This window comes from Sphaerodactylus townsendi, linkage group LG03, assembly GCF_021028975.2.
Source record: "Sphaerodactylus townsendi isolate TG3544 linkage group LG03, MPM_Stown_v2.3, whole genome shotgun sequence".
NCBI classification, from domain to species: domain Eukaryota; kingdom Metazoa; phylum Chordata; class Lepidosauria; order Squamata; family Sphaerodactylidae; genus Sphaerodactylus; species Sphaerodactylus townsendi.
In genome coordinates this window covers 19858445-19883353 of record NC_059427.1, presented here as the reverse complement: position 1 = coordinate 19883353, position 24909 = coordinate 19858445, and the positions used below count along the sequence as shown (strand labels likewise).

Below are 24909 nucleotides of genomic sequence, written 5' to 3'. Positions count from 1 at the left end.
ATAAAACATCCCCCGAAAGTAAGACGTAGCAAAGTTTTTGTTTGGAAGCATGCCCGTCGAACAGAACACCAGAGCATGCAGCTGTGGAGCGGAAACATAAGACATCCCCTGAAAATAAGACATAGTGTAACCCCTATGTTCAGAATGGGTTGACCCAGAAAGGGGTGGAGACTCAAAGCAGCAGAAGGCTGCAAAAACTGGTGAAGTTGGAGGAAGCCAGGCTACCAAGGGGCTGGGACCCCTTGAGCTTGAGGTGTTCTTTGCAAGCTCTGCTTACCTTGTTTTTTTTAAAAGGTAACTGCAAAAAGTTGTTGGGAACTAGTGGGAAGGGAGTGGTTTATTTTTGCTATATTTGTAAATGTTAGAATTTATTGTTTTAGGGCTTGCTATGTATGTAATTGATGGGAGTTCGTTTGGGGACCTGCATCATCTTGGATCCCATTCACCAAGCCTCTGAAGTCTTCATAAGCCAACCACCAGCAGGAAGAATTGGACTTGGCATTTATCAGTAGATTGTCAAGATAAGGACTTGAAATGCAACCTAGAAGGACTGTAAATTGTTAATGTTAATGTTAAAAGTGTTATTTGTTAAGGAAGTAAACCAATTTGTTTTAAAATTTAGTTCTTTGCAACTCCTTCCAAGTTCTGCCCCACAGAACCCACAGTTAGAGGTTACAATAGCACATCCTTGGGAGCAAAAATTAATATAAGACACTGTCTTATTTTCGGAGAAACACGGTAGAAACTGTGTGGTAAAATCACTGCAAACTCTATTTTGGCAGAGAGGTGTGTCATCTCTTTGGCGTTTTTCCCAAGCCGTGATGTCACACCATTGGCCTCATTCCCTTTTTAAAAATTTTCTTCTGCTACTGCTTATAGCAGCAAAAGTCAAGAAGGAGGGGCTCGGGGCACAGACAATCTGACATACCTCACAGGGCTGTTGTGAGGGATAAATGGAGGAGGGGAGACCAATATCTACTGCCCCAAGCTCCTCATCCTGTGAGATAAGAATGTAGCAAATAAATTGAATAGCTGACCCACACTGGAAGAGGAGAATGACTGGTTGATGCCTGGATGATCCTGCAGTATTTTTAAGAATGTGTCTGCTGGGCTGCCTTGTGAGCTGCCTGTCACTCTCTTGTGGCCTCACCTGCATCACAGAGTTTTTGTGAGGACAAAATGTACTCCTAGGTATAGATGAAGGGTGCACTGGATAGAGATATATATTTTTGTTCTAATGCTGGCTATAATATATTACAGTTTCTGTGTTGGTATATTCTTTGGACACATTATTGAAGGATGCTATACAAGTGTGTTTGGGAAAGTAGAAAGTGTTTGGAATAGTGGCAAAGATAAATCTTGTGCTGTTTGGAGTTCCTTACGGGTCTTGGCCAGTGGTGGGATCCAAAAATTTTAGTTACAGGTTCCCATGGTGGTGGGATTCAAACAGTGGCGTAGTGCCATTGGGGCTGGGCGGGGCACGACGGGGGCGTGGCCGGGCATTCCGGGGGTGGGGCATTAATAATTTCTCTGTTACTGTAAAAAACTCTTACTGTAAAAAAACGTTCCTAATTTCCAGCTGGTATCTTTCCGTCCATAATTTAAACTGATTATAGCAAGTCCTATCGTCTACCGCCAACAGCAGGGGTCTTCAAACTATGGCCCTCCAGATGTTCATGGACTACAACTCCCATCAGCCCCTGCCAGCATGGCCAAGTGGTAAGGCTCATGGGAATTGTAGTCTATGAACATCTGGAGGGCCAGAGTTTGAAGACCCCTGGCCAACAGAAACAACTACTTCTCCTCTAATTGACTGCCTGTCAAACACTTAATACTTTCAAATACTTAATTTTGTTTCTAGAAATCAAAAGAAGGATACTTTCCTTAAACAAGGAACTTTACCATATTTCTGAAACATGTTTTTAAAACAGCCCAACAGGGAGAATTATCCCGTTTTCTACCTTCGCTAACCAGCCACATAGGAAACAACAGGACTTTATGATTTTTGGACCTAATGGAATTTCTAACGGAAAAGCAGACCCAATTAGTAACCTCCTCTCGGCACACACAAATAATTAGTAATCCGCTCTCGAGAACTGGTGAGAACCTGCTGGATCCCACCTCTGCTCTTGGCTAGCTGAGAGGAAGAGCAGTGGTTCATGCAATATCGGTCAAAGAAAACCCAATGCTCGAGTTCCAGGCTTTCTAGAGCACCCATTCCCAGATCTGATTCCATCTTGCCACCAGCATGTTGTTTTGGGGGTGGCACAGAGAGATCTAGCTGGCAAATGCCCCCCAACTGACATAGCTGACATGCTGTAAAAGAGGCCACTAAACTGTCAAAAATATCCTTGGGTATCCCATACTTGGGGAAACAAAGGCCCCTTCCGCACTGGCAAAATAATGCATTTTCAAACCACTTTCACAACTGTTTGCAAGTGGATTTTGCTATTCCGCACAGCTTCAAAGAGCATTGAAAGCAGTTTGAAAGTGCATTATTCTGCATGTGCGGAATGAGCCAAAGAAAGTAAGTCACAGTTCCCATTCAACACATTAACAGTGTATAATACTGATAATTCTTCAATGCTTACTCGAATCACTCTATGCTAGCCAACTGCTTTGCAGCTGATTGTCACTTATTCTTTTAGTGATCACTTTTTTTTTTCTTCTCATGTTGAGAGGACTGGGTGTGTTCTCTTGGAATTTACGGCAGTCATACTGAGTACACACAGACACTCCCCGTGTTGTCATTTCTGTCAAATACAGCTGATTCCTATCAACATAATGATTCAAGCCTGACGTTTCCTTTCCGAAAGTACATCTGGGCATGCATGGGAAAAGTTCATTGCCAACCATCAATATAAAGCCGGAGACTCAGTAGAATTGCCAGGCAGGAAAGTTGGGGGCAGGGATTATACGGCTAAGGTTTATATCAGTTATTGAACTCCAAAGTCCCTGCCCGATAGTGGACTTAAGAGGTGAGAGGTATAGTAAATTAAGTATAAGTTTATTTGGCTGCAGCACCAGTTTCAAGAGGCAGAAGCAAAGAACGCTGTCAGGAACTATGCCTGATGACTGAAGGGCATTCCTAGCTTATTGCTTTTGCAAAAGTTTATATTGCTGGAGATAGTATCTGGGTGACAGAGGGGTACTTTCACTTCAATGTAATTGTTGTAAGATATATGTAACCTGCCTGCTATATGTAAGGGTCTTTTCCTCTCTCTCTCTCTCTCTTGATCTTTATGGCTTAACACGGATTGTAGATAACTAGGCTGGTGACCCTGATGAGTTACGCCCCAGAGAAACAGGATGTGCCTGTTGCCCTATGGGGTGAGGTGAGCCAGGTGGCTGTATCTATCCCTATCGGGACCTTGGGCGCCTAAGCTCCAAAATAATTCTATTCACACATTCTCTGGGAAAGCAGTTTCACAAGTTTGCAAGTGGATTTTGCTATTCTGCACAGTAAAATCCAGCTGCCAAGTGCATTGAAAATGAATTGAAAATACATTATTCTGCATGTGCGGAAGGGGTCTCAGTTTCCAGAACTATGGTTTTGATTTTGTTTTTTTTAAAAAAAACAACAACAATGCTGTTTTCTTTGTTTGGACAGAAATGTGTTTATTTTTGGTTTCTCTAAAACCTTCATCAGATACGTACATTTTAGTGGTCACTGATTTTAATTTTGCTTCTGTGTTTTTTAGCTATTCAATGTGTGGAATGTTATGTTCCTTGTTACTACTTTTCTGTTTTTCATTGCTGGAAACTTTATTATGATGGCTTTAGTTGTTTTATTGTGTTATGTTTTTAGACACTCTAGGAATGGGGTGCTGTGTGGTTTCCAGGCTGTATGGCCGTGTTCTAGCAGCATTTTCTCCTGACGTTTCGCCTGCATCTGTGGCTGGCATCTTCAGATCCTCTGAAGATGCCAGCCACAGATGCAACGACACGTCAGGAAAAAAAATATGCTAAAAGGCTCTGACCATACAGCCCGGAAATATCACAGCACCCAGTGATTCCGGCCGTGAAAGCCTTCGACACTACACTCTAGGAATGTTTCCTAGATGAGGCACCTAAGAACTTTGTTTTTGTTTTTGTTGTTTAAGTTCAGGGGTCCCTCATCTTAATTAGAACCATGACACCGTATCACCTTCTTTTGTGGCAAGCCCAACATCACTTATGATATTTTATTACTGGTTTAATTTGCTTTGTCTAAGACAAGTAAGTTTGTAAAATGGGAAAAAATACACAGTGGTCCATATATTTGCCCTATCTTATATGAACATTCTCCTACTCAATTGTTACTTGTTTGTCTCTGAATGTGTGTGTTTATGCATGCATACCAAATCTTACGCCACATTCAGAGGAGTGGGGAATAAAACCTCCAGATTAGAGTCCACCATGCTCAACTGCTACAGCATGCTGACTTTCAACAACACACACAAGCCTTTATTGGCATATAAAACAGGACAAAATTTTAAAACAAAACAAGGCTGAGAAATACAGTTAAAATTACTAATTTCCAGTATAAAATTTGCAACAGTTTCACAAAAGAGCACATCAGAGCTGTTCAGGAGATTGGGTATCTTATAACACTCATGCCACTGAGAACATTGCAAGAAAATGGAATTCATGTATTTCATGCGTATCTTATTGTATTTAGGGCATAGAAACAAAGAATGGTCAAGTGTTTCAACCGTAGTCATATCACATGAACAAACTCTTTTAGAACGTTCCATATTCTTAAATCTTCCCTCCAGCAGAGCTGGTGGCAGCACATTACATCTTGCAGTAGCCAAGGCTCTCCTCTGGGTGGGATTAATCAGCAGACGAAGATATGCTGCCATAATTTCACGCTCGCATGGGATTAATAATGTAGTCGGAGAACAGGTTGTCTTGGCAGCACGAGTCAAATTATGAAAATCAAGATCCAAGAGCCTATTCTTAACTGAAGGCATGCTGACTCTCCTACACCATGAGGAGAATGATGCTGTACACCCCACTGAAGAGAAAAGAGAAGTATAAGTGTGTAAATAAGGCACGTATAAAAACTGCACCAGGGTATGAATATGTCATGGAACCATCTCATCCTGGCTTGTCAACACATGTTGTAACTAACCCTACAAAATCTCAGGCAGAACAGTCTTTATTTTTATAAATAACTGAAAACATCGGGCCTGTCAAAACTCTTGAAAAGAGCACACACAAAACCCCTGTGCAACATGATGATAATTCTTCCAACTACTGTTGAAGCATAATATTTGTAGAATTATGGGCTGGAATCCACACTTGCTCAACTACTGCCTTTCAGTCTTCACAGATTCTTGCCAGGGATCGTGCAGGCCTTGGAAGGCTCTATGGATCAGATAGGCTGGGAGTGGCTTCTTGCTCACCCCTGTGATAATGTTGGGTATTTATTTTTCATAGCAGAAATGGCAGAATAGAACCATCCCCAGATGAAGGAACAGGGGGAAGTGAAGTCGGCCCGCGAGGGTCGCAAGGAAGAGGCGAGACGCAGCGATATCATCCGGTGGAGAGAGCCAGTGGCAGGAAGCGTGATCCGTGGATCTGGCAACTCTATCGTGGTCTGGTCCCTGGCACCTTTTATTAGGGTTTCAATGGGGGCGTATCGGGAGGCGGGAGAGCGGGAGAATACTGTACAGTATGTGATTCACGGGGTTGCCTACGTGCGGGAGGAAACGTTCCTGTCTGGGTCTAATCCATACCTGGGGGCAGGCGCCCCTTTGTCTGGGACATCTGGTGACCGTGAGTCAGGTAGTTCATGACCTGTGACTCACGGGGGCCTGGGGGATAGGTGAGCGTGTGCACCCAGAAGGGCATAGATGGCACAGGCATTCCTGCGCTCTTTCTGAGGCTCTGCTGGGTTCACGGGGCTCATCCCTACAGGGAAGAGCCCTCCAACAGTATAAAGAAGTCATGGAATCCACCTCCTCAGGGGAGGATGCTGTGGGAATAGAGCAGGCAGCACACTCACTACTTCTTGGGTACTTTTTCCATTGAATTTGTCCATATGATAGCAAGGAGGCAAACGAGTAATGGAGGGGGAAGTGTGGATTCCACTCCCAGAATCTCCAGGTACTTCTCAATCAGGAGCTGGTAACCTTATCTAAAGTTATCAGAGAGGTTCCCAGATTTTGAAGTGGATTTGAATACAGCAGGAAAGTGCTCATCAAGGGACTGGAAGCCATACAGAAGGTTAAAAAGCAGTGGGAAGATGGTGAGGTTTTTCCAAATGACCTCCAGCTTAATCAAATCTTGCCTGATCTGAGCTTGAAAGTTTTGTTGATATTGCTGATGACACCCAGAAAATCTCCAGCTACTCATCCAAAGTTATTATCTACAGACATGTCTTTAATGCTTCCAGCTTGGTCCAGTTGGTAGCCATGATTTCCAAGGCCTGCCACACCCTAGTGTCACCGAAGTATCTGATGGACCACGAGAGCAGCTTCTGCTATGTCCTTGCTGTGGAAGTTGGCCAGCCAAGCTTGGCTGTCGAAAGAACCAAGCTGAAGGCTCCATCGTGGCTTAGGAACTGATGAAGAAGCTGGTGCTGGAGAAGAAGACAGAATTTGAGGAGGACTTGGAGATGAGAGAGGTGCTGCCTGCCAGTGGAGATGCTGAGCCATGTCTGAAGGAGCTCAGCTTGGTGGGGGCAAACAAGTCCATGGAGCCAGTGGAGAAATGTAGCCATGTAGCCATGGACCTGACACCATGGATCTGTCACTTTCATTATAACATGGCTACTATAAATGTACCAGGCAGTGATGTAGATATAGATTTTTATGGAGGGGGTTTGGGGGTGAGGCCACGCCCCCACCCAACCCCAGGGGCGTGGCCACACCTCCCCAAGCCCCACCCCTGGCCTCAGTGCTTATAAAAGCAGGTCTCCCAGGCCAGGGACAGCAGACTCCCCTGCCCTGCCCTGCCCCCCACCCCCCCCACCAGCTGGGCTTCCAGCTGGTAACCAAGAGTTCCTTCTCCCTCCCCTCCAGGCCCAGGGGTAGCTAGGGAAAATGGAGACTGGGGCAAAATCTGAGGTTTCCTCTGTTGGAATAAGCGACTTCTGCATGCCTGGACACTGGGGGGTGCTGTATATCACTCTAACTGTGATGTTGCCTCTCTTGTTTGCCCTCCTTGTCTGGGCCAGGAGACCGCCCACTAACTTCCTTTCTTCCCCATGCTAGCTTCACTTCTGCTCTAGCCTTTGACCCGAGCGCATGGTCAATGGCAGCCTGCTCAGTGGGGCCTTTGCCACTGCAGCATCCACTCACTTCCACACACGTGATGGCGCGTTAGTTGTGCCCACTTGTTGTAGGGAAAGTAATCTCTTTAGTCTAGGGTTCTTTCTATCTACCTTTTCTTGGAACAAAGTTGTGAACTGAAGATGCTTGAATAAATGTAAGTTTTACCTTTTACATTTATGTCTCTGGAGAAGTTTCTACAAACTGCATTCACACACACTACTGGGCACATCCATGACTCTAAACGAAATCTAACATCCTCCCCCCCCCCCCCGCCCCATGGGCGGCTGCTGTGATGCTGGAATCCACCCCCAAATAGCACCACTTTCAATGGTGTTTAGGGAGCCCAGATTCTCCTTTTAAATCCACCTTAAAGGGAGAATCTGGGGTCCCCAGTTAAAACAACATTGAAAGTGATGCTGTTTTGGGGTGGATTCAGTGGTGGAATTCAGCAGGTTCGCACCACTTCGGCAGAACCAATTATTAAAATGGTGCTTGTAAACAATCAGTTGTTAAATTATTTGAATTCCCACCATCAGAACCGGTTGTTAAATTATTTGAATCCCACCATTGGGTGGATTATCTTCCATCCTGAAACTGCATCACTTCCAATGTTTAATCTGGGGACTTCAGATTCTCCCTTTAAATCTATGCCAAAGGGGGTGGATTTAAAAGGAGAATCTGGGGAAATTTGGGGGGTGCCTGCTGTCAGGGGTGAAATTGTTAAGACAGCAGCACCAAACTTTCAGGGTATCTTTCGGTGACTCTCCTTATGATACCACCTAAGTTTAGTGAAGTTTGATTCAAGGGGTCCAAAGATATGGACCCTCAAAAGGGTAGCCCCATCTACTATTAGCTCCCATTGGAAACAATGGGGGATGGGGCACCCCCCTTGTGGGACTATAACATTGGACCCCCTGAACCAAACTTCACCAAACGTGGCTGGTGTCATCAAGAGTGTCATCTGATGATACCCTGAAATTTTGGTGCCGCTAAGCTAAAAAATGTGCCCCCTGCAGGCCAAAACCCCCCAAAAATAAAATACAAAAACCCACAAATGGGGGGCGGAGCTTCAGACATGGCGGGGGGTTGAACCTGAGGGAAAAAAAACCCTTACCTATGTCCTTGGTACCAGGAGAATGGAAAATATACCGGGAGAGTGGGAGATTGCAAGATCTCTGTGGGCAAGATTGCGTAGACTGGAAATGTTTGCATCCTGCCCCCTAGTGATAAAAATGGATCTTGCATTTAGTATATTTAAATTTGTGCATGATTTCTTGTCAATCTGTTGCAGCAAAAGAAAACAGAAACCCAGTGGCACCTTGGAGACCAACAACATTTATTCCAGTATGAGCATTATGTGTGTCAGAGGGGGAAATGGATCCCATGATATGAAACAAGAAGCATTTTGCCGTATTTGTAGCAAACAAGTCGAGGGTGTAACCCACTCTCACAGAACCTGGTGACATGTCCCAGGAAAGAAGAGCGGAAACACTAATATCCAAGCCACTCCTCCTCCTAATACTGAAGTTGATGGTTGAGTGCCTATTAGTTGGAAAGCCAATTGAGGCCATCCCCAGGTGCTCACAGGTAGAGCATTCGCTTTGCATGCAGAAGGGCCCGGGTTCCACCTCCAGCATCTTCAGTTTAAAAGAATTCTGTCGTTCAGGCTGTTGTGGGTTTCCTGGGCTTTGTGGCCATGGTCTGGTACCCATACCTTTTTTGCTGTGGGGAGACCAGCTGGATGATGGGGAGGGGCTGATTTCCATGACCTTTAGCAGCAGTGACCTCTGGGCTCTTGTGACATCACAGTCCCAGCTTGACAAAGGAGGCCTTGTTACCATGGGAGCACTGCTAACTTCAGAGGATGGCAAGCTCAGGGGCACTCAGTCCAGCAACAGGAGGAGGTGGGAAGAGGAGGGATCCACAAATGGTCCTGGGGTATGGTCTCTCCAGCTTGGAAGGGTCAGTGTGGAGTGGTACCCAGGGGGTCAGAACAGGACGTGGTGTAGGTGGGCTTCCATCCCCACTGAGCTGTAAGACTTAAACTGTGCTGTGAGGACTGAAGATAAAATCCTGGACAGGAGACCTAAGGACATTGTGGAGGAAGTGTGAAGATCAGTAGTAACTGATTAATGAATAATTAATGTATTTTGGTGTGTTGCCTACAGGGCTCGTTGTGTGCTCTTCCTTCCAGAGAGCAGCCAAGGGTCCTGGGAAGGAGAACCCAATAGGCTGAAGTCAAACTGCCCCTGAGTTCTCAAACAGGCTCGTAGGTCCTGAATCTCCCTCTGTTTCTCCACCAGGCAACAAGCGTGCGGCTCAAAGCGGACAGGGGAGGAGGCGAGTGGAAGCACAGAAGAGGAGGGTGATCCTGTGCATGGGAGGAGATCAGGAAGGCAAGTTCTCCTGCGGGTGCGGAGACTTGTAATGTAGGCAGCTGGTGACTCATGACCTGAAGCCTGGATGAATGGATGGATGAATGGATGAATGAATGTTTATAAGTTTAACTAATAAAATAAATAAATAAATGGATAAATAAAAAAATAAAAAAATGGGTGAATGGGGGATAGATGGGGGTTTTCCACTGCTGCGAAGCTTTGCTTCCAGCGTAGATTACTGGCGTGAATGGATGATGAATGGGTGAATGGGGGATGAATGGGTGAATGGGGGATGAATGGGTGGAAGTGATTGTAGAAGCCAGTCTGCTTACACTGTTGCCACCTTGCAGGGATGTGTGAAGCTGGTCTTTTGGAGAAGCCGGGCCATGAATATCATCAAGAGGACAACAGTGCTGCTGTGGTCCTTCCTTCCTTCTCTTCCTTCCTTTGTTCCCCTCTGGATTCCCTTTTTCTTCACAGAATGCAGCACAGAGTGGCCGTGACACCCATCGTAGCTGTTTGTCTTGCCAATCGAGAATGTCAGAAACTGGGAGTCATGGACATTATTGACACTGAATGGCATTTCATAGTGGATTGTGGGAAAATCTCACCTGCCCCAAAGGATGAACATGGGCATCCGTATCCCAGTTCCAGATTTACCCAGCAAAAGCACTCTGTCACTTGTGGACTTCCACATTTTTGTTTTTCATTAAAACAATATCTACTAATGATACTGCAGTATTATATATGTCTAATAAAGCAACTATATACAATAAATTCATGGTTTTCTACTGATTTTTGCTATATTCCTCTGACACATTTTGAGTATTTTCTTTAAGGGAGGAGAGAGTTTCTAGTGCAGTGGTGGCGAACCTTTGACACTCCAGATGTTATGGACTACAATTCCCATCAGCCCCTGCCAGCATGGCCAATTGGGAATTGTAGTCCATAACATCTGGAGTGCCAAAGGTTGGGAATTGTAGTCCATAACATCTGGAGTGCTAAAGGGTATGAAGCATCTGCCCTGTTTTGTGTTCCTTGATACAAGACTCAAGAGACGACTGACAGGATTTGATGCAGACTGTTCATCCCCTTGAGATGGTTCCTCACAGCAACTGGGGCGGGGGAGGGGAATGGCCCCAGCTGAAGTCGAAGAGAACAGCCCTGCCCGATCCAACAGAGGGCCCATTTAGCCCAGCCTCTTTTTTTGTGACCTGCATCCAGATGCAGAGATGAACTCATCCTAGGCACGAAGGTTCCCCCTGAATTCCTGGGCCTTACAGTCATGTATCTGAGATTATGTTGTGCTGGCTCCTATAATTATAATTGGTCTGTCAGCTCACACTGCAGTCTCAGCTTCTCCACTTGGACAGAGGCTGCCGATTCTCTCTCTCTGGGACTTTGAGACATTTCATGGCCATACTGTCATGTCCAGCCACTTCCGTACCTTCTTGATTTTTTTCCCTTGGGACCTTTGGAAACTGCCAAAATCTCTTGCTCTTAGCCTGTGGATACTGAGACAGACAACATTATCCAGCTCAATAAACTGAGGACAGTTATAGGTAGAGTTGCCAGCTGGGGGTTGAGAAATACCTGGGGTGGACCCTAGGAAGGGATCTCATCACCCTATAATGCCACACAGTCCACTTTCCAAAGCAGCCATTTTCTCCAGAAGAACTGGTCTTGATGGTCTGGTGGTCATTTGCAATCATGGGGAGATCTCCAGGTGCCACCTGGTAATTGGCAACCTTAGGTATAGTCTTTCTCTCTGTTCATTCCTTTTCTCTTAAAAAGTCTCCCCTTTTTTAAAATCCTCTCCCACCTCCTCATAGTAGGGTTGCCAGCTCTGAGTTGGAGAATACTCGGCGATTTTGAGGGTGGGGCCAGAAGAAGGTGGTCTTGGGGGAGGGGGAGGGGCTGCAGTGGGGCATAATGTCAGTTCACCTTCTGAAGTGGCCCCTTTGCTTCAGGTAAACGGATCTCTGTCGCCTGGAGATCAGTTTTAACAGCAGAAGATTTCCAGCTATCACCTGGAGGTTGGCAACTCTGTCTCGTGACCATTCCCTTGGGCACAATTCTTAGCCAGAGTTTGCAGGCAACGTCCCAAGTTGAAACCTTGACATCTCCCATCACAGGATCACAGATAACAGATGTCAAGAACTTTCTCTGCTTTAGACAGCTACTGTGAAACCACCGGCCTCTTCTGAGCCTTTGTCATGCCCTTGGACTGTTCAATAACAAGACTCTGTGCTCAGTTAATTTCTTTATTATGAAACAGCATCAGAAATAGGCATTTAGATGTCTATGGCCAAGACAAAGCATAACCAGCAATATGGCCATTATACCCCAGGTCATCACTTATGTCACATTATCCCACCCGACTATCAGTTCTCATGGGGAATGCCACCCTTCCAGTTCAATGGTCCAGAGATGAAGAAACCTCCCTCTGGGATCAGAACAACCTACATTCCACACTACTGACAGAGCTACAACAGCAGATGTCTAATGAGCTGATAAGGCAGTGCCTGAGAAGCATAGTGGAAAAAAAATAAGTACAGCAGGGAGGGGGAGTGAGAAGAGAAAGGTTCCCACATCCCAAACAGGAGACATGGCAAGATCAACTAGGGGCTGATTATGACATTCTTAGTCATTGTTTGAGTGTTCCTAAAGGGGCCCACATCAATATTAAAACAACAAAACATTCAACATGTTTGATTTGTGTGCATCTTTCTCCCCAATGGGGATCCAGAGTGGATGACATCTTTTTCCTCTCTCATATTTTCATTCCTGAGAGGTTGTTCTGGCTGAGGATGTTACAGTAAATTCCATTGTCCATGAACTAAGAATGCCCTTAGCCTTTGCTTCTGGTGTTTTTAAGTACTGGTAGCCAAGTTTTGCTAATTCTCAGAGTCTCTTCCTTCTTGTTGAAGTTGTCTCGGTGTTTGTGAATTTCAATGGGCCAGGGGATTTGGTAGCATTTAGTTTATCAATGTCTGCCAGAACTTCTTCCTTGTCTACCACTATCTTTGCTAGTTCCTCAGATTCACCTCCTAAAAAGCTTGGTTCAGGTGCAGGAATTTTCCTCACCTCCTCTTGGGGGAAGATTGCTTGTCTGCAATCTACCTGTCATCTTTTAGCAGACCTTTTGTTCCTTCGTTATCTAATGGGCCTACCGCTTCCCTAGCTGGCTTCCTGCTTTTGATGTACCTGAAGAACTGTTTGTTGCTGGTCTTGATGTTCGCAGCCATGCGTTCCTCATAATCCTTTTTTGCCTCCCTTACAGCTAACTTGCTTCTCTTTTGGCACCATTGGTGTTCTCTCTGGTATTCTTCTTCAGTTAAGTTGGACTTCCATTTTCTAAAAGACATCTTTTTTTTTCCTAATAATTTCCTCAACCTCCCTTGTTAACCTGTGGAACACATTGCAGCTGAGCTTTTAAGACTGTGTTTTTAAATAACCTCGAAGCATCTTGGACCAGTTTTGACTGCAGATTTTTCAGGATGGTTAAGCCAACAGTATCTTTCGTGCTCCTTAATATGAATCTGAATGATGCGTTTTGTGGTTCCCATATAGACCTTTCCACAGCTGCACAGTTACTAAAGGGTGAAAGGGCGCCCAAACTTTCTCTTCCATGGGGCGCCCAAACTCTTGATAATATGATGTGGATAGCCCCATCTCCCATGTGAACCAAAGTTTCAGTTAAGCTACAGGCTGAAAAATCCAGGCTGGGAAATCTTCTGCAAGGCCAGCAAAAAGATAGCAGCTGCAGAAGCAAAAGGTAAACACACAGAGCTTCTTCTCAGAGGCTACACCCAACCCCCTAGAGATGGCATCATGACTACGGGTCTGCTACAGATCCAATGATGTTCTGTGGAACATCTTGAGACACTGGCTTTGACTTCCTGTTCATCACTTAAATATGCACAGTTTCCTCCTTCTCCAAGGACTTCCAGCCTGCAACATGAAGCCAAGAAAGGGTTAATTAGTTGCCTGACAGCAGGAAACAAATACCTTGACATCCTTGAAGAATATGCTTCAATGGTTTACAAGGGGAGAAGATCATCCAGATGAACTACCCATGCATCTTTGGGTGAGTTGAAGTCTGGACTAGATCTTCCCCATGCCCTACTTACCCAGTATTCCTTTTCGCTACAAGTAGCCAGTTTCAACAGATAGGGCAATCCACTCCACAACAGAAAGGGCAATCCAGCAATCCACTCACTCAGGATCAAGGATCTTCTCTATTTTACCCTCCCTCCTAGCAGTTACCTCTAACATCCAAAAAGCTTATTCCCAAAGGTCACAAGACCACCACAGAGTAATAACTATCTCGGCCTGCAGGCTGCCAATAGGAAGGAGAAGAAATGGCCCACTCCTCTCTCTTTCATCCACTGTGCAGCCAGGATGATTTTGTCCCCTTCTGCCTGCCCACCACAGCTTACCTGCCCATATGGCAATTACTGTGTGTGAGCCCCGTGACTGGAAAAAAACCCAACTTTCCCAGCATTAGAAGGGACGAGAAAGCAGGGAAGAGCCGCACCAGCAGGCACCTTCTCCTGACAGATTGCTGGATCCAACCCACGACCTTTTTCTGATTTTAATGATACAATTTTGTTTACTGAATTTGTAATCTGGGTTTGATTAGGGTTATCAGCTGCCCCAAAGTGAAAAGGGGTGGTGTATACATGTCTCAAATAAATCAGAATTTCTACATGCTGGCACTTGCAGAAGTGGTGGGATTCAAACGATCTAACAACTGGTGCTGGTGGTGGGATTCAAACAATTCAGCAACTGGTTGTTTGCGAGCACCATTTCAACAACCGGTGCTGCCAAAGTGGCGCGAACCTGCTGAATGCCACCACTAGCAGTGGCGTAGGAGGTTAAGAGCACGACTGGAGGAACCGGGTTTGATTCCCAGCTCTGCCGCCTGAGCTGTGGAGGCTTATCTGGGGAATTCAAATTAGCCTGTGCATTCCCACACACGCCAGCTGGGTGACCTTGGGCTAGTCACAGCTTCTCGGAGCTCTCTCAGCCCCACCCACCTCACAGGGTGTTTGTTGTGAGGGGGGAAGGGCAAGGAGATTGTAAGCCCCTTTGAGTCTCCTACAGGAGAGAAAGGGGGGATATAAATCCAAACTCCTCCTCCTCCTCCTCCACTACTTGTATGTCTGTGTCAAAACACACCGTGCTGACGGGGCATCCTTCCATATGTCACTGTATGATAACTACCATCACCAGGCAGCTGTTGGTTGGCTACCCCACCACAAGAGTGGCCTGTCCGACTTGATCAGATCCTGGGCCTTTGCTATTGTGGCTCTGGATCTGAGGAATGGGCTTCCTGAAGAGGTGAGACGGTGGCCCTCCTTGGAGATCTTCACAAAGTGTTGCAAGGCCAGCCTGTTTCCCAGGCCTTCTGAGGGGATCTAAACAGCAGGCATCTTGTAAAAGATGGAAGGGAGATTTGGGGCATGTTATTTTCTCTTTGGTTTCAGCTGGCGATGTTTTAACTATCATGGTAAGCCACCTTGAACCAAGAGCAGAAGCAGGGCATAAACATTATAATAAATAATATTCTGTCAAGACCCGTCAAAGTGGGAACTCGCAACTCCTCAGCACAATTATTTAGGTCTGTATTACACAGAGAAAGCTATATTAAAAAGGGTAATCCTAAACCATCCTAGTGATAGCTATTTCCTAAACTTGGGAGTATTAAATAGGATTTAGCAGCATCCAAGATGTTTAATGTCTGTTCTGGGTAAACTGGTGGAAGCTATTACCAAGTGTATAGAGGAAAACAAGGGTAATTTGGAAGCCTGATTCACGGCAAATACATTTGCTGGCCATCATTACCACAGACAGTTAACAGTATAGCCAGCTTGAAGTCCAGCAGCCCCTCAGAGACCAACAAGAACTTTAAGGTGTAAGCTTTTAAGAGTCAAAGCTTCCTTCATCAGGAATCTGACAAAGGGAACTTTGACTCCTGAAAGCTTCTATCCCAACATTCTTGTTGATTCTAAGGGGCTACTGAGCTCAAATTTAGCTTTCACCTCAGATCAACCAATATGGCTACCCATGGAAATTAAACTGTACAGCTATCCCTGGGATACGTTTCATTGTGAAGTGTCAATGCCAAAGAATGAAAGGGAAAAAGCAAGCCTCACGTTGCAGGGTCTCCGTTCAACCATTTCCAGGGCTGTCCTGAGTCTTTTCTTGTGAGGCCAATCCAATAGAGCAGTTTGCCCCTGTAGCGCATCACAAAATACTTTAAAGAAAAGAACAGAGGGCTGTTATAACCTTGACCCACAATATTTGCTAGCCAACAACAGAACCACTGAACCTGTTTTTAATTTAAAAAGCGAACAGACATTGGAATACATTCTTATATTCCCTATTACCTGTGATCTCTGCAACCACACAGCGTATATCTAGGCTGGTAATAAAGTCAGCAATAAAGGAAACGTACTTCAGAAATAATATCGATACTTTTTGCCACATGATGTGCTAAGGAGCAGCAGTGGCGTAGGAGGTTAAGAGCTCGTGTATCTAATCTGGAGGAACCGGGTTTGATTCCCAGCTCTGCCTCCTGAGCTGTGGAGGCTGATCTGGGGAATTCAGATTAGCCTGTGCACTCCCACACACGCCAGCTGGGTGACCTTGGGCTAGTCACAGCTTCTCGGAGCTCTCTCAACCTCACCCCTCTCACAAGATGTTTGTTGTGAGGGGGGAAGGGCAAGGAGATTGTAAGCCCCTTTGAGTCCCCTGCAGGAGAGAAAGGGGGGATATAAATCCAAACTCTTCTTCCTCTTCTTCGAACTAAGACTTGCAGCCCAATCCAGAGTCTTGGGCAGGCAGGGACGATGCTGCTGCAGAGGAGTTTTTGGTGGCCCAGGGAGGCAGGAGGAGGAAAGAAATCTCCCTGCTGCCGAAAAGCCTTCCATAGGAGTATATTATGTTACTCAAAAGGGTGGCATACATTGGAGCACCAGCCTGCAGTGTAAACGGCCAAAAATCCAGATGGAAGCTGACAAACATGGGCTCCATGCCGGCCAAGCCTCCGGAACACCCTTGCTACGCCAATGGTGCAGGAGTGCTGATGTGGCACTCCACACCGTGCCCCGGGGTCTTTGAGGGCTGCAGTGGCCGCCCACCATCATATTTACCCATCTGCCATGGTAAGTGCCCCTGAGAGGGCAGATCCACCGGAACTCCACACAGCCTCCATGTGAGCTCCCCCCCACCCCACAATCTGGATTGGGCTGTTCATATACTCACTGTTTTGTACTTGTTTAGAATCTCCTCCAGTTTTCCCATGCTACCTAACAGCCAAGGGTCACCAACAGCACACTTATTTATTTGTTTATTTCATTTAGATCCTGCCTTTCTCTTCCGTGGGGGACCTAAAACGCCTCACAGCATTTTCCTCTCCTCCGTTTTCTCTTCACAACAACTCTATGAGGTCGGTTAGGCTAAGAGCAGGTGGCTGGCCCAAGGTCACTCAGCAAGCTTTTATGGCAGAGTGGGGATTCGAACCCAGCTGTCCCAGATCCTAGTCTGACATTTTAACTGCTGCAACAAAGCGCCTCTCCCTGGTGTTAGGTGGGTGGGTGGACAACAACCAGATGCTGGGCTCCCTTCTCCTTTCCTCACCCTCCCCTTGCCCAACGGTGGTTGGCAACATCAAGTGCTGTGCCTTCTCCTTACAGGGTGGGTGGGTCATCAGCAGATATCAAGGCCCTTCCCCCTCCTCCCTCCCTTCCCCCCCAGGGTGGGTGGGCCACAACCACACAACATTTTCACCTTGTTTTCAATCCGAGTCAGGGAGGCATTATGTGAAGAGCAGAAGTCCTGTGCGCTCGTCCAATTCCTTTCTCCAGTAGAAAAATAGTAGCAAATCCCTCCGTATTGAGGCCAGTCGGAAGGGCATGGCGAACAATCTGGTATAGGCGAAACCGATTCGTGGCTCTGCTGTTGATGTATTTTTACTGCTAGAACTGAGAAGGAAATAGAATTCAATGGGATCTCATGCAATCCTGACCCTTTTCCTCTGAGAAAGGCAAAGAGAATCTGGGATGATCAGTCTAAATCACAAGTAGGATTCGTCTTTCTGCAGGGGCGTAATGAGGCAAACTGTAGCCCTGGGCAAAACCTGAGTTGGATGCCCCCCCATGGGTGGCCACTCCATCATGACCAAAAAATTTTTTTGCACCAGGACATTGGTGCCTGCAGGGGGTGCATTTTAGACATATCAGCACCTCCACTTCAGTGGTCATTAGGAGACTGTTCTTATGTTACTCCCCTGTGCTTGGTGAGGTTTAATTCAAGGAGTTCAAAGTTGCGAATCCTCCTGTGCCCCCATCCCCACATTGTTTCCAATGGGGAGCTGGCCAAGAAGATGGGGGCTACAGTTTGGTTTAGGGTCAAACGGGGTCCCCATCCCCCATTCTTTGCTAAGGAGATGGGGGCTACCATTTTGAGGGTTCATAACTTTGGACCCCCTGAACCAAACTGCACCAAACTTGGGGGGTCCCATCAGGTCAGCCTCCAGATGATACCCTGAAATTTTGGTGCTGATACGTCCAAAAATGCACCCCCTGCAAGAACATCCCAGAAATTTATCCAAGAATCTTTGTTCTGCATTGAGTTTTCTGCATTGCTATCAATGGGGGTTGCAGGCTGGGGGGGCACATTTCTGAAGGCACAGTCTCAAAACTTTCATGGTCTCATCAGGAGACTGCCCTAATGATGCCCCCCAGGTTTGGTGCAGTTTGGTTCAGGGGGGGCCAAAGTTATGGACCCTCAAAACAGTAGCCCCCATCTCCTATTAGCTCCCATTGGAAAAAATGGCGGATGGGGTACCCCCTTTGGGAGTCCATAACTTTGGACTCCCTGAGCCAAACCTCACCAAACTTAGGGGGTAGCATAAGGACAGTCTCCTGATGATACGCTGAAATTTTGGTGCCGCTAGCCTAAAAACTGCACCCCCTGCAGGCCAAAAATGGAAAACCACAAAAATACTCAAAAACGAACCCTAGATTTTGATGCCCCCCACAAGGTGGTGCCCTGGGCAGCTGCCCACCTTTCCCAATGGGCATTACGCCCCTGTCTTTCTGTCAGTACATTCAAAGAGAAAAATAACATCCCCACCGATGAATGACATTCTTTGTACAACCAGTGCCTAAAGAAGAGAATGTAGCTGCAGTTCCTTAAATCTATTTATCCTACTCTCTTGTGATGAGGGCAGGTGAGAAAAAGGTGAGAAAAATTATTTAGGAAATATTTATACCTGATGTTTAACTGAAGTTCCCTTCAAGGTGGTGGTGGAAAGTGATACATTGGCAACCATGGGATTTTTAAGGCAAGAGACAGGCTGAAATGTTTTGCCATCTCCTGCCGCTGCTTAGCAAGCCTGGGCTTCCTAGGTGATCTCCCATCCAAGTACTAACCAGGCCTGATACTGTTGAGATCTGATGAGATCAGGCTAGCCCAGGGGTCTGCAACCTGCGGCTCTCCAGATGTTCATGGACTACAATTCCCATCAGCCCCTGCCAGCATGGCCAATTGGCCGAAATGGCGGGGGGCTGATGGGATTTGTAGTCCATGAACATCTGGAGAGCCTCAGGTTGCAGACCCCTGGGCTAGCCTAAGGAATCCAGGTCAGTCACCTTGAGGCAACTTATCAATAAAAACACCATACATCATAATAAAGTAACAATACAAGGAACTTCACTTATTTAGAATGCTTCTGCCTCTGGATCTTCAGACGAACGTTCAGTACGAGCAAAACATTACACAGAAAGCCATCCCAGCGTGTTCCTGCTGTCATGTTTCATGCTACAATTCTGGATACAAGCACCAATTATGCTCCGGCTTGGCAGCCCTGTTCCCAAGCACTGGGGCACCAAAGACAGCTCTTTTGGATTACAAGATACAAAAAGTCCAAATCTGCCATGCTGACCCATTGGCTAGGGATGAAAACAAGCCAAATTGTGTGTAACGTATATGACAGAGGAACAAAACAGCGCGTCACACACTGAAGACTGAGGATCAATGTGTTCAATAGATGTTATTTATGTATATTTTATAATTGTCCAGTTACTGAATCCAATGATTGTACATCCAGTTTTTTCAACAATAAAAGTTCATTTTTGAGATATATAATCCATATCTTCAATATCTACTGAACAAAAATAGTTCATTTTTTCAATATCTTTAGGATAATTATTTTCTATATAGAAAGTACTTCCCAAACGACTCACGCGTTTATAAGTACGGTTTCACTGTAGTCTTCCTCAGGAGAAGCAATTCTTGCAGGAAAAATTATTCATTCATTTGCCATGCACAGGTCTTTCTACAAATAAATAAACAACATAGTATAATTTGTACATTAGATTCTGGTAATATCCAACACCATTTTTAACATTTTTAACATTTATATAAAGTAACAATTTTACAAAATTGGTTTTACAAAAACAATAATTATTATAGTGGGAAATGTAAGCAGTAATAATTTTCTTATTTGTCTCTCAACAGAGCTGCGGCCATCGAGCATACCATAAATTTGCTTTCATGGGCAGCTTTAGAATATTCTGACCTTTCTTTCTTTCTTTCTTTCTTTCTTTCTTTCTTTCTTTCTTTCTTTCTTTCTTTCTTTCTTTCTTTCTTTCTTTCTTTCTTTCTTTCGTAACTGGACAATTATAAAATATACATAAATAACATTTATTGAACAATGTATTGTCGAAGGCAATAGCAATAAAAAATCAGCAATAGCAGAACACATGATAAACCAACCTGGACATAGAATATTATTTGAAAAAACAGAAATTCTGGACCACTCTGAAAGCCACTACGTCAGACTACACAGAGAAGCCATTGAAATCCATAAGCACATGGACAATTTTAACAGGAAGGAAGAAACTATGAAAATGAACAGAACTTGGCTGCCAGTGTTGAAAAATACTAGAGTCAAGACAGTGTCTAACCAGCTCCACACAAACACAGGATGACCATAGACAAAGGAAACAAAGGCCAGGATACTTCTATTCAGATGCTCCCACCAGTGACCTTGCTATCTCCATTGTTACTCCCATGCTATAGACTTCTTTGTTACTCATACTTCTATTCAGATGCCCTCAACTATTGACCTGGTTGCCTTCTTTGTTACTCACAGACAATGTTTTCTTCACCCACCCTGGACACTCCAACAGATATATATACTCCACTTGCTTTCCCAACATCAGATCCTCTGAAGATGCCAGCCACAGATGCAGGCGAAACGTCAGGAGAGAATGCTGCTAGAACATGGCCATACAGCCCGGAAACCACACAGCACCCAAATTTATTGAACACATTGATCCTCCGTCTTCAGTGTGTGACGCGCTGTTTTGCTCCATTGGCTAGGGACACATAATGGCACAGGCTGTAATTATGGTCATGGTAGAAACTGCCATGACGTCATAATTGACTCATGGTGATCTCACAGGGTTTTCAAGGCTAGAGAGAAACAGAGGTGGTTTGCCATTCCCTGCCTCTGCTTAGCAACCCAGGACTTCCTTGGTGGTTTCCCAATCCAATACTACCCACAGCCAACCCTGCTTAACTTCTAAGCTCTGAGGAGATTGGGCTAGCCTGCTACCACTACAATGTCAATGCCAGAATAACTTACCTATTATAACGATACTCAAGATGACAATGACAATCACAAAAGCCACTTTGTAGATGACAGCTTTCTGTTTGCCCATATTGCTGTTTGCTAAAGGGGGAAAAAAGACTTGTAATGCTTGTATTATGCAATATGCCATTTGTACTTCACTGGCACAATCCAGATTGGGTTGAATAAGAAATTACCTATATGCATATTTACCCTCTGACATATACTCTTCTGGACATGCAACATATCTCTTTAAAGTATACTGTAGCTAGCATTATCTGAACATTTGTGGTTCTTGTTCAACATTTCAAGAATAATTCAGCTAACTTTAAATCAAAGTTTTAAACACAACACTGAGGCCCCTTCCGCACGGGCCATAAACGGCGGCCTGGGGACGGCAAAAACGCCATCCCCAGGCCGCCGTTCGCACAGGGGGCGCAGCCCTCGCGCCGCCCGACCGGAGCAAAGCCGGCGTTTCCAGAGTGCGCTGGGAAGCGCACTTTTTTGGACACGCCGGCTTGAAGCCGCTGCCGTGCGAACGGCAGCAGCTTCAAGGCGCCTCCCCCCCCCACTCCCTCCCTGCACTTACCTTGTCCCCGGGCCTCCGGCGCGTCGCTGAGGCCTGGGGACACGCCCCCCTGCCCTGCGACGCTGGAGCAGGTGCGCAGGGCCGGGGGGGCATGTCCTCAGGCCTCGGCAACGTGCTGGAGGCCCGGGGACATGCTGGGGCGGCCAGGCGACAGCGCTCTGCGGCGCCGTCGTCCCGGCTCTTTCTGGGACCGTTCATGTGAGCGGTCCCAGCGTCGTCGGGTCGGCGTTGACTACTTGAGTCCTCCGTGCGGAAGCGGCCTGAGGGATCTTTGGCTGGGGTATAAGGTTTTGGCCCCATAGCTGAAATCAACCAACAAACCTCTTATTTGCTGAGCCAGCGGATTAGGACCTGTAAATAAGTGAAAAGTAGAGAGAATGCCCATTCTCCTCACAGCATGGCGAGCTAATGTTGAATGCGCGGCCTGACGGCAGCCCAAAAGACTTTTCTTTTCCTTGCAGTTGGCTGGAAGTAATGCTCCCTTACTACCTTACTACCTTTTTCTGTTCTGAGGGGAGGGTTTGATATTAGGTTTATTGGGCGCCTTCTACTTTTACTACATTACCGCTGTTTTAAATGGGATTTTATCACTTATCTTAGTAATTTAAATTGTTGGAGCCTATGTAAATTGTTTTTATTGTTTGCTCCTCGTTAGTAGTGTATTAGCTTTTTTTTAAATTTTTAATAATAAATTTTATTAATTTCAGCATCGTTAAAACATTACAATTACAAAATTCCATTGTTGATACATAAATATCTTAATTTAATCAGTATATTACTAAAAAATTTAAGTATCTAGTTCAAATAATTTTCTCTCTCAGTTTGAATTCCCATTCGGATCTAGTGACTTCCTATTATCGTCAAAAATTGACCTTATTTGGCTAACCTTTCTTCAAACTCAGATGTAATAAACAGAAGGAGAACCAGTAATTTATTTCCCTTCTTTTTTTCCCTTTTCCCATCTCAACCTTCTTTTTGTTTCCTACTGCTTGTCCATCTATATTTCTTACGTATATCTCTATACTATCCTTCAAGGTTGGGGGGGTTTCTGTTCTCATTTCATCACCGTTTTCTCATCTTTACATTGTCCACCTGGGTTATTGTCATTGTTTCATTACCAGTACATCCTCAGTATATGGCTGGAAAGATTTTTACTTCGTTCTCGTCTGCAATATATTTTACCCACGGCTCCCAGATTGTATTGTATCTTTCCACCGGTAAGGATTTAAGTTGGTGTGCTCCTTTGTCCATTAAATATAGCTGACTGACTTTGTCTTTCCATTCTTCTATGGTGGGTTGGTGGTCTGACTTCCAGTATTTGGCTAACGTTATTCGTGCTGCGACTAACAAATGAAAAAGCAAATGCATCTGTGAATTCAGAAAACCATTATCCGTTCTTATAAAATTCAGCAAATAATTGTCTGGTTCTTTTTTTAATTGTTTTCCAATTATTTTCTGTATTATTGTGTGTATCTGACTCCAAAAACCTTTCACTTTCGCACACGTCCACCACATGTGGTAAAATGTTCCCGTATTTTGTTGACATTTCCAACAGTGTGGTGGGTATGCGTTATTAAATTTCGTTATTGTTAACGGGGTTAAATAAGAACGATAAAACATTTTCAGATTGTGTTCCCAGAGATCTACATTCGGGGTGTATTTATAGATGTTTCGTAAATATCTTTCCCATTGCTCTAGTGTTATATTTGAGTTCAGGTTTTGGGCCCATTTCACCATGCTTGTTTTTACTGTTTCAGTTTCCACTGCCTGATCCAGCAAAACTCCATATATTTTACTTATTATTTTACTGTTTTCTCCTGAGATTATTTTATCTAATTCATTATTTGTCTCTGCTATTCCCCAGTTCTTATCATCTGCTTTCCAACTTATTTTTAACTGTTCGTATGTGAACCAATGGCATATGTTTTCTCCTATCTTTATTAAGTTTCTGGGTTTTATTATCCTCCTCCCCTGATTTAAGACTGTTATATCTTTATAAGTTAGCCAATTTGTCACCTCGTTCCTCTCTATGATTTTCAGTCCTTCCATTCTAGATAGCCATGTTGGTATTTTTAAGTAAAATATCTTTCTGTACTTCAACCAAATTTTTAACAGTGGGTTCCTTATTTGATGATTTTTGAAGATTTTATCTCCTTTGTTATGTGGATGCAAGGGCCATAGGTAGTTGTGCCAACCCTTGGGATTGCCATAACTCTCTATTTTTAATATTTCTTGGTCTTGTAAGTTTGCCCATGTTTTTATCCAGCTTAATGCCACGGCATCGTGATACAGTTGGAAATTGGGCATTGCATATCCTCCACGATTTTTTATCCATCAAGGTTGTGCATTGCTTTATTCTGGGTTTTTTCCCCTCCCATATAAATGTTGTTAGGTCTTTCTTCCATGTCTTGAATATTTTACTTGAGGTTATTAAGGGAATATTTTGGAAGATATACATCATCCTGGGAAGGACTGCCATTTTAATTAAAGATATTCTTCCCATGAGGGATAGGTTAAGTACTTCCCATTTTTTAAAGGCCCGTTTTACCTCTGTCCACACCTTATTGTAATTATTTTTAATTATATTATTGTTTGTATACACTAATAACAACAACAGTAGTGTATTAGATTTTATGTTGTAAAGCACCCTGAGCCCCTTGGGGATAGGGCGGTATAAAAAACTAAGAAATAAATAAATACATAAATAAATGACTTCCACAGATATGACAGAATATCTCTGATCTGAATCAATCCCTGTGTGTGTGATTAAAAAACAGAGAGCTGCTGTTCACACTGGGTACTTGAGTCCTCTGACCAAGATATGCTATTTTTATCCCTTTATTCCCAGATCTTACTAATCAGAAACGACAAAAATTACAAATGGAGATTTTCTTCATACAAAAGAGGTATTCTGCCCTGGAGCTACAGCCCAAGCTAGGTATTCAGGGTTTTCAGATCACACCAGCATTACTTGGTACAGTTATTATACTGGCTGAAATTCCCCAATGGGAAAAACTGGATCAAACACCTGAT

The 24909-nt window shown here is 44.7% G+C and overlaps 1 protein-coding gene across 1 annotated transcript; it reads right to left on the bottom strand.

The window, feature by feature from the left end:
• Positions 1–13000: 13000 nt before the first annotated feature.
• LOC125429268 (C-type lectin domain family 2 member D-like) lies at positions 13001–21385 on the bottom strand. Its single transcript, XM_048490224.1, has 4 exons — positions 21303–21385; positions 17438–17631; positions 15802–15902; positions 13001–13594 (listed from the first exon to the last, which is right to left on the bottom strand). The coding sequence occupies exons 1-4, from the start codon at positions 21376–21378 to the stop codon at positions 13447–13449; spliced, it is 519 nt and encodes a 172-aa protein (XP_048346181.1). The 5' UTR covers positions 21379–21385; the 3' UTR covers positions 13001–13446.
• Positions 21386–24909: the final 3524 nt, after the last annotated feature.